At 55.0% G+C, this 10,008-nt stretch overlaps 1 protein-coding gene across 3 annotated transcripts in view; it reads right to left on the bottom strand.

Annotated features, from left to right (window-relative positions):
* Positions 1-1,087: 1,087 nt before the first annotated feature.
* The window catches only part of ACAN (aggrecan), a 64,167-nt gene continuing 55,246 nt past the window's right edge, over positions 1,088-10,008 (bottom strand). For 2 of the 3 annotated variants that reach the window (XM_067696393.1, XM_067696384.1), the window contains 6 exons: positions 7,750-7,863; positions 4,402-4,560; positions 3,895-3,977; positions 2,887-3,031; positions 1,894-2,076; positions 1,088-1,521 (listed from right to left, as the gene is read on the bottom strand). In XM_067696393.1, coding sequence (XP_067552494.1) covers positions 1,445-1,521; positions 1,894-2,076; positions 2,887-3,031; positions 3,895-3,977; positions 4,402-4,560; positions 7,750-7,863 — 761 coding nt within the window. In that variant the 3' untranslated portion in view covers positions 1,088-1,444. The remainder of the gene's footprint in view (positions 1,522-1,893; positions 2,077-2,886; positions 3,032-3,894; positions 3,978-4,401; positions 4,561-7,749; positions 7,864-10,008) is intronic. The other variant, XM_067696403.1, reaches the window with a different exon arrangement.

Genomic DNA, 10,008 nt, shown 5'->3' with positions numbered 1-10,008 from the left:
ATAAACAGTCAAAATCGTTTTCGTTGGTATCCTACAGCCTACTTAAGGGCAGGATGCCCGGACCTTTGTGCTAGCGGCTAGCTAACCATTTGACCTCAAAAATGTATAAGCAAGATTCACTGTTCCTAGGCTGTCTGCAATTTTTTTCTTCCCTCTTATAAATCCTGATTTTGCTTCTGTTCTTGGACTCTCTCTACCAATCGACTCTTCCTATGTGAGCAAACAGTGTAAATCAAAGGACCAAACTCCGGATAGTGGCCAGATGTCTCACTTGAGTTGTTCTTTGACAGCATGCCAACTGGCAAATCCATACACAGCACCCGTTGGCGGTCTCTCTCTCACACACACACACACACCCACACCCACACCCACACACACACACAATCCATCATCCGCACAGGTACACTTGCGAAAATAAAGCACCACAAGTGTGACTGTCCCAGGCTTTCTGATCAGGCAGGATTTGCAAGAATTCGGGGTCATTTGATCAAAATGTGTCCCCACTGCCCCCATACCTAAGAGCCCCTTCAGTTGACCCTGGACCATGGTCACCTTCTCTTTAAATTAAGAAAAGAAGGGAAAAGAAAAGAAATAGATCTCTTCCAATGTCTTTATTATCATTATAATTATCATAATCTTTAGTTTTCAAAAATATAAATAGGTGCACGGAACCCTGGTGCCTGCACGGTCCCGGGGGGTGGGGGAGGGAGGGAGGAGGGTTGGGCGGCACTCCCACTGGGAAGGAAATGCCCCCCGCCCAGCCCTGCCAGAGATCGAGATCGACACCTGCTGGGGTGGCAGACCTGGGTGAGACGACTCTGGAAAAGGGTCCCTCGGAAGGAACCCGACCCCCACGCCTCGGAAGATCCCTCGATTGCTCTCTCCTGCCCGCTCACCTGCGGCCGGAAGCCACCCCGTCTCCCCCAGGCTTCTCCCCCGCACAGATGGTGCAGCCCTCAGACTCCGTCTCATCCCATACATTCAGCTGCGGTTCCGCACTCTTCATGCCCTCAGGCCTCTGCCCCTTCCTCCCTCCTCCCTAGCTCTCCCTGGAGGTGAAAGAACCAACGATTGCACTGCTCTTGGATAAAGTCAGGAAACAAAAAATTACCTTCTTTATTTAACTTAACTCCTCCCCTTCTCCCCCTGTCCCTGCGCTGGTCCCTGGAAAGGCACAACGGGAGATTGAAGAAACGTCTCTAAACTCAGTCCACGGGTTACAATACGTTTGCTTTGCTTTGGCATTTGGGAGGAAAATTAGATGCAGTTTGGCGATTTGGGGGGGTGGGGGGGTGCATACACAATGTGGGATTTATTTTTTTTCCTTCTTTAATGGAATTCCTTATATGACAGAAAGCGACAAGGAGAGGACACCATCCCTGTGGGATGTCAGCCTGGCAAGGCTCCTGGGCTCAGCATCCTGGGCACATCCTGGAAGCTCCTCTCAGTGGGCCGTGCTGGGGCGGCTCCTCCGCAGGGGCTGTGAGCTCCGCTTCTGTAGTCTGCGCTTGTAGGTAGAGGCTGGGGTGAAAGGGAGATGGAAACATCTGGGTGAACCCTGGGAAGAAAGTGGGCCAACCCAGCCTCTCCCCGTCCTGACCCTTCTCCGCTGGCTCCCCTCCCTGCAGAAACCATGGGCTCTGGAAGGCAGCCTGAGGCTTTACCCACTTCCTGGTTTTGACTTTTCTTGGAACCACCTTGGGCTTCGGGGCTTTGGGGCTGGTGTTGAAAAGGAAAGTGGGCCACCTGCTTTCATCTTCACCTTCTCAGTGCAAGTGAGCCCTCCCTGGGGGCAGCGGACATCTGTGATTGAGCCCATGGACGGTGCAGACAGCGGGGGGCAGGGAGGAGGATGTGTTGGCGGTATCTAACGCTGTGTGGGGCGATGCTCACGGTCTGTGCAGGTGATCCGAGGGTCCTCCCAGTGCCCGCTGGGCTGGCACCGGATGGTGGGCACATGGCGCTGGACAAAGCCCTCGGTGCACTGGTACCGCACCAGGGAATTGATCTCGTACCGGTCCTTCTTCTGCCCGAAGATCCTGGCGTGCTCCACCATGGGGGGCTCTCCGCAGGCCACTGAGGGGCAAACACCCTTCAGAAAGGGCTCTGAGAGGGTCTCCCGTGATGCCCCATGCTGGTCATGAGCCAGTATGGCCCCCTCTGGCTGTGAGGAGATGGGCTCAGAGCCCAAGGAAGGGGCACGGAGCCTGAACACCCAGCAGTGAGCCCTGACTGCTGGGGAAGGGGTGCTTTCATGCCGCACTAAGAATCTGGAAAACACTGGTTCTAACATTTGGGTTCCTCGATGATTTAGAGCAGCAGTAAGGGAATAAAAGGGAGAAAGGTGGGGAAAGAGGGTGAGAGCCGGGCAGACTGTCTGTGACTTCTCTATGAAAACAGTGATGCAGGGGAAAGTGGGAACTAAAGGAGGCCTCGGGGGCAAGGGAGGGGAACGCGGCCAGGAGCGGGAACAGGTGGGGAGTGTCCTACCCGCACCTAGGTGTCCACAGACTTAAAGCTGATGATCAAGGCTGACAACTCAGACTCTGCGACTGACGGGCTTGGGAACCCCAGAGAGGGAGGCTCCCAACCTATGTGTGATTGTGGGTGACTTTCTGTGCTGATATCCAAGGCACCGTATGTGTGGAGGGGGTCTGTCCTCCTGTGACCTTCACCCTCTTCCTGTCCCTAGTGGGCTGGCCCTTTCCATCAGCTCTGGGATGCTGGCATTGGGAGTGGCCCCCCAGGTCAGCTCCAATCTGCTGGTTGGGCGGGTGAGGTGACCTCAACAGCCAGAAGTCCGGGTGACTCGCCCCAGGTCACACAGCAGGAGCCTGGAGTCTTGATTCTCTCCACGCTGCTTATCCCTCCCAGGCTGCTGTTTACCTGTGCCCTTTTTACACGTGAAGGGCAGCTGGTAATTGCAGGGAACGTCATTCCACTCGCCCTTCTCATGCCAGATCATCACCACGCAGTCCTCCCCAGTGGCAAAGAAGTTGTCCGGCTGGTTGGGGCGCCAGTTCTCAAATTGCTGTGGGTGGGAGTGGGGAAGGGGTGAGGAGGGGGCAGCCGCAGTACAGCTTGGCCGGACCCCTGCTCTCCCTCTGCATCAAGCCCCTTCCGGGCGGGGGCGCAAAGACTGCTGGGAGTCTGGTCAGGGCTGTCCCAGGTGCCACGGAACCCACGGGCCCTCCAAAGAACTGCTCACACCATCTGGCTGTGGTCCTTGCCAGGAACTCAGAGCCCCCAGGACTCACAGTCCCTGTTAATGAGCTGACAACACTCTCCTCTTCCATATGGGCCAACGGGGCTGGTCACCCAGGCTGCCTGCTTGGGCAGGACTGGGAGGTAGAGATATGGCTCGCAAGTCCAGACTCTGCCATCCCAGGCTTCTCCCTCTAGCCTGACTCAGGGACAAACAAGTCCCCTTTCCTCTAATGTAACTGCTCCCCTCCCCCATGACCCTGTTCATCTTCGCCTCTTCCAGGGAGCCTTCCCTGAGGTCCTTTGCTGACCTCCATCATTTACTATGTGTACTGTTCAGCTGGCAACCATGTTGCTTTCTATCTGTCTGTCTGTCTCCTTGAGTGGACTCGAGTCCTCTGTGGGCAAGGAACCACTCTAAAGCTTCCACGTTCCCTCTCGGTGGTTTGCCTTCATTCATTCATTGCCCTCCTCATCCCTCACCCTTCCTTTCAGGCCATTATTCAGTTGTGCAGCCCTGGCCTGGTCTCTAAAGGGACAAGAACGAGACACAATCTCGGATCTCAGGGCTCCCAGTCCAGCAGCTGCTCAGTGAATGTCTGCATGTGATTTGAATGTGTCTCTCTCCGGGGGTCTTTATTCATTTCCTCTGGGCCGCCAACTATCCCGGGTGCCCCCAGCAGAACTCACCAAGGAGTGTCCATCTGACCAGCGGAAGTCTCCTTCGATGGTCTTGTCATTCAGGCCGATCCACTGATAGTCCTGAGCATTGTCTGGAGAGAGGACATGGGTATGGGGCGCCCTGAAGGTGTCTGAGAAACTTGAGCTCGTAGAGACAGAGGGGATGGAGGGGTGGCAGGAGCTGGGTGGGCTCCTAGGAGCGTGACACCTGCCTCCAGGGTCCTGACAAGGGTCTTAGCACCTGCATGTTTGGAGTGCATTTGGACCATCTCCCTGAGCTGACATGGACTGGTGACAGACTCGGGGTTAATCCAGGGCTGACTCTGACAGACAGTGGGCTGTCCTGGGTGCAGCCAGAGCCTGTTGGCCCCTCAGGCGGCGGAAATGCCCTTCCCTCCCTCCCTGCCCCCGACCCCTGCTGCCTCACTGGGCTCAAGTCCGCTGACTGCTGTCAAGGGAGATCCTTCGCCCACGTGACCGTTATCCGTTTGGGCCCCTGAGGCCCGGCGCACTCACTGTTGACAAATTCCTGCTCCTCAGGGGTGACGATGCTGCTCAGGTGTGACTGCTGCTTCCGGCACTGGCCCTCGGCGTCCACCCAGGTCGCCCGGTCGGGGAAGTGGCGGTAACAGTGGCCCTGGAACTTGGTCCAGCCCTTCTCACACAGCTTCTGGTCTGCAACACAGGTCAGGGGCTTGAGGAGAGGGCCTGGAGGCCGACTGGGGATGGCGTCTGCTGCCAGTCTCAGGGCAGGGATTCCTGCGTTCACCCTGCCTTCCGTGTCACTCCCCAAAGGAAGGGAGAGGCCCGACTGGATCGGGGCTCAAGTTGGAAGCCAAGAGGCCTGGCCCTGCCCCCTCCTCCCCAGGAGCCTCTGGGAAATGCCAGGGACCCTTTCTTTTCCTGATATTGCCTCCCACCCACAAAGCTTTTCTCCTGTTGAAGTCTGCGCTGCAGGGCTGGCAGAGCTCAGCAGCCAGGTAAAAAGAGATGGGAAGGTAGGAGGTGTTGAGGCTTAGGGAAAAACATGGCTCAGAGGCTGTGAGGGGCTCCAGGGAGAGAGGGAGCTGTGGGGAAGTGTGTGAAGGGGGCAGCAGCAGGCGGTGCTGGGGGCATGAAATGGAAACTTGGGTGGGGACAGAGGAGCAGAAATGTCTGCTTTGGGTCCAAAGAAGACACAGAGCTCTAAGTCTATCCTATCAGAGCACACGATACTGCCTCAGGGTCCACGACCCAGGGACCCTGGCTTTTCATTCTATTTCTTGGTGGCAGATGGGAAGAGGGGAAGGGCTTCTCTCCTCCCAAGCCTACATTGGTAATGGATTCTGAGTCCAGCAGAAGGCACTGATGTGGAGCTCTTGGAGCAGAGCCTAGAGGGACAGACAGAGGCAGGTGGTGCTGGAACTGGCCCCTTCAGGCTTGGGAAAGCCATTAGGAGTGTGTCTTCCCAACTCGGCCTTTATTTTTTAATTTTATTTTATTAATTTATTTATTTAACTATTTTTGGCCGCTCTGTGCGGCATGCGGGATCTTAGTTCCCTGACCAGGGACTGAACTCGCGCCCCCTGCAGTGGAAGCGTGGAGTCTTAACCACTGGACCGCCAGGGAAGTCCCCAACTCGGCCTCTAGTGACATTACATGGGTAGCTTTAACTGGCCCTCGTGAGAGTGTTATACCCCAGAAATTGGCAGATGCTACAAATCAGGGATCCCCCTTCCTCTCTGAGAGTCAGTTGTTAAACACCTGCCAGCACAGTACGGGACAGAGGGAATTCCAAGACCCTCTTTTCTTTCTTCCCCTGGTGCCTCACAGGTGAAGGGCTGTCCCTAGGGCCCCGGAGATGAGTGTAGGGCCATGAACCCCACAGGCTGTATGGCAGCCTCCCTGGTCTGGCTGTTCCGGGAAGAAAGGACCAGTACCTGAAGGGAAGGATGCTTAAGCTGAAGGGGTGGATGCTTGGCAGGGTTGGAAGACGGACGCTTGGGAAGAGCAGAGAGAGAGAAGAGTTTGAGGCCAGCAGCCTTTGAAGAAAGAGGCAGAGCAGCAGGAAGGCTTGGGAGGATGCTGCCAATGCCTTCCCCAAGGGTTTGGAAAGAAAGGCAGAGAGACTTCAGAGGTAGCTGAGCACCTGAGGAGGCCAGAGACATGTCATCCCAGGGCTGACTGTGGGTCCATTTTGGGGCCACCTGAGTGCCTGAGGGCTGAGTTGGGTGGGCAAAGCTGGAGGCAGCAGCTGTGCTGGGAGGGGCCAGGGCCATGCAGGATGGAGGCTCTGGGGAAACAGCAACACAATTCCAGGAAGGCTGCAAAAAGGAGCAGGGCCAGAGCCAAGGCTTGAAGCACCCTTGGGGTGGTGAGCGCTCAGGATTGGAGTAGGAGAAGAGATGCAGCCCTGCTCGGTTGGGCGCCCAGGCCCAGGGACCGGTTCGGGGGCTCTGGCACCCTCTCTCTGCTCCATCAGAGTGCAGAGCCCTCTGCGGGCCTGGCCTCCACTCCAGCAGGGCACTTCCTCTCCCAGTCTGACACCCAAGAGCTGTTGTCTGCGTGGACATTCCGTGCCCTTCTCCCTGTGGCAAATATTCTGGCACCCTGGAATCCTTGTAACTCTCCACTCCCACCCCAGACAAGACCCCATGCACCAGTTTCTTGGAGTCTTGGGGTGAAGGTGGAGAATGGGAGGCTGCAGGGAAGGAGGGTCCAGGCCAAGTCTTTTCTTCCAGAAGTTCCTCCACCAGTCTGTAACCTTGGCAGTGCCTCCAAGGAACATGCAATCCAAAACTACCTTCCCACTCTGATTAGGAGTTTCAGTTGCTGTCTGGAAGTTTCTGGGATGTCTAAATTGAGAGTTCATTGAAAATGGTTTTGAGCCCCTAAACACTTCCAGTTCTGCATGGACCATTGCTACTAGCAACTGCAAGCTCCACCTCCCCATTTCTGAGACGGGGTGGCCCTGAGATGGGGAGACTAGGAAACACTGAAGGTGAGAGGGCTGTGGGCTCAGTCTGGCCTCAGGAAGTTCCTGGCCCACAGCTCCCCTTGGCAGGGCCTGGCCCAGGTGCAGAAACTGAGGGGTTGGCAAGGCCCAAGAGAGGAAGCTCAGAGCCCTTGCAGCGAGGCTCTGTTCTCTCTGGCCAGCCTTTTGCCTTGCACAAGGGAGGGAGCAAGGAAGCGTGGACCGGAGTGGCACTGATGTGGCAGCTGTCACGGTGGCAATGAGGACAAGGTGACATGCAGCTGTCCTTGTGCATGCATGACTTGAGCATGCTGGTGACACGGGAGCTCTCAGACAGACCATAGCTCTTGCCAGAGAAGAAGAGGAAGGCAGCTTGACCAGTGTGGCACGGTGGCTCCCAAGGCCATGGAGGGGCCACAGAGGTCCTGTGGGCAATACGGCAGGCAGACACATGCCCATGGCCACGCTGGGAAGATCCGGGGCTCTCATCCGGAGCAAGAACCAATGACTCCCACCCATAGTGTCCTTCAAGACAAATGCATGGAATTGGCCCTGTCTTCTTAGTCTGATGCATGCACCAACTTTGCTGGTGGCATCTGGAAGCCCCGGAGCAGGTTAGTGTTTGAAAGGTCCCCCAGAGCCCCACCTTCCAAAGTGCAGGCTGGCCCGGCCTGCATGTCTCTTCTGCAGTCAGATCAGCCAGTGCCCCAGAGGAGGGTTTCCGCAGGGAACAGCAAGAGAAGGAGTGAGAGTGAGTGGGGCCGACTTCTCACTTGTGGCCCCTGAAGTGGCTGTCTGGATGGATCTTGGGGGCCCCACAGGGCCTAGAACCTGTGGTTAGCAGGGAAGGATGAGGGAGGAAGAGGGGGTGTAGCAGTTAGTATCATTAGCTGAAGCCGAGACGGTCGTACCGATCTCACACAGGTCCCCTTGGTAGCTGGGAAGGCATAAGCATGTGAAAGAGTCGATGGCGTCCACGCAGGTGGCTCCATTCAGACAAGGGCTTGAGAGGCACTCGTCAATGTCTGCAAGAAACCAAGGGCCACCATTAGGACTCCTGCCGGCAACTCCAGCTTCACAATTGCACTGCAGCTTCTTTATGGGTGGCCAGCCCTGCTGCTCTCCAGAGCCCTGGATTTTCTAAGAACTGTTGCTGCTGCTGCTGCTGCCGCCATCTTGGAGTGCTGAGCCAAAGATCCAACAAGGGTTTTCTTGGATGTGTGTGGCTCTGGATGGGCAAGCTTGGAGCATTGGAGCCAGGTTTCCCAGTGGGTGAAGGGATCTGCTGCTTCTGAGGGCAAATGCCTACTGTGAGAGTGAGCTTGGAGTTCCTCCAGGACGGCTTCTCTTGTGAATATTTCAAGAGGCCTTGAGGTCTGAATTGGCTCTCAAACGTGGCGCTGCGCAAGGACACTGGAATTCCAGTTCTTGAAGCTTGGTTAGAGCTCTTTCTTTTCCTAGCTTCTTCTGTAGTTATGAACCAAGGAAAGAGGACAAGGCCGTGCAGTACTAGAACAAACAAGCTAGAAGTGGTTCACGGAGTATAGGATCGTGAGAAAATGGCAGTGTGGGATATCCGCATGAGATTGTTAGATTTTTTTTTTTTTTTTGGTTGCAGACACCTTCTTTGTCTTCAGTAAATTAGATTCTAGAGTATCTTATAAAGATGAAGCCAACATTGTTATCTTGGGGGGAGGGACAGAGACCCAGCCTAATATTTCCCCATGTAATCTCCTTCCAGTTTAAGGCCTCAGAACATGGACCTCTCCAATGAGTCATGATTTCTAGAAGGGCTGCATCCTGGCCAGTGGGAGACCAGTGTTTGAAGCCAGTGAGGCACTTAGTAAGTGGCCACCCACCAGCACCAGCTTGGGATACTGTCAGGTCCCCATCAGCCTCTGTTCCCCAGAAGACTCTTCTTTCCGTCTGTTCTTCTGGTCCAGGATGTTCTTTGTGATCCAACTTCTTTGTGGGGCTTACATTGGTAAGTCATTGGCCTTTGCCTCAAATTTTCATCCATTAGCCAAGGTGAGAACTGAAACTCCTAATCTGGTCTTTCTGCACTTTCAGAGAAGCCAGAGACCTAGAGGATCCTTCTACTCTCTTTGTATTCGTTCTCCAAAAACACCGGCTGGGTTACTTCCTCTGGGAACATTATAAAAGGTATTGTGAAGCTCCTCTTCCCAGGGGATTAATAAAATTCTGGAATGAAAGGGTTCCACTGGCTTATGGGGGCAGCATGATATGTACAGCTATGTTCATACAACCTTCAGGACCTGGCGTGTCTGTGGGTGGTCTCCATGTAGGCAGCTCCCTAAATATGTTCCAGGACTTAGTTCTTACCTCTCGTAAGAACTGACTAGATCTTAACGTCAATCCTCTGATAAGAAGATAAAAGCACTTTCTTCTGGATCCTTTTCACTAGTGCATAGCCGATGTTATCTAGACCAGAGCTGGGTTTGTGCAATGGGAGGCCTGAAAATCTCAAGTCCTCAGGTATGTCTCTCTTCCCGCGAAGTTCTTGACTTTATTTCACGGAGTGTACACCATGGGCTAGAAACCAACAGTTCCAAGTTTGAAACTGTTCCAAGCAAAACCAAAATGCATGGAGGAATGGACTGAAATCCCAGCATGCACTTGGATTCCCAGCATGCACCAGGATTCCCAGCAGCAGCAGTAGCAGCAATAGGTCAGGCCGGTGGGCGGAAGCTGGGGGAGGTTCTCCTGCTTCAGAAAAGCTACTGTTGTCTTTCATCCATTAGCGTCATTATGGAAGATGGGAAGCACTGGGCAAGGGGGTATTAAGCAAATGTAGGCGCTAAAGCAGTTGTACAGAGCAGGGGACAGGAGTGGCCCGTGGGGAGAAGAGCCAGACATCAACCCTGGGGCCTCCGGCCAACCCATGCGGGAGAGGGCGGGAGGGCGGAGGCCCCAAGGGAGGTCAGGCCAGGTAGCTTCCAGTGGTCCCAGAAGCTTATTTCACATCACTCGCCCCCACAAGGTGGCCTGAGGACTAGGACAGTTTTCCTTTGGTGTTTGGCCAGGGCACAGGATCTGAGAAGGCTGCAGGGACTGAAACTCAAGGAACCAGGTTCCCGGGCTCAGAAGCTGTTTTATGCAGGGCCCTGGATTCACAGATGAGGAGGAAAGGAAGGGCCATAATCCTGAAG

The sequence above is a fragment of the Pseudorca crassidens genome, chromosome 1 (assembly GCF_039906515.1).
Source record: "Pseudorca crassidens isolate mPseCra1 chromosome 1, mPseCra1.hap1, whole genome shotgun sequence".
Classification (NCBI taxonomy): domain Eukaryota; kingdom Metazoa; phylum Chordata; class Mammalia; order Artiodactyla; family Delphinidae; genus Pseudorca; species Pseudorca crassidens.
This window is presented reverse-complemented; position numbering and strand designations above follow the sequence as displayed.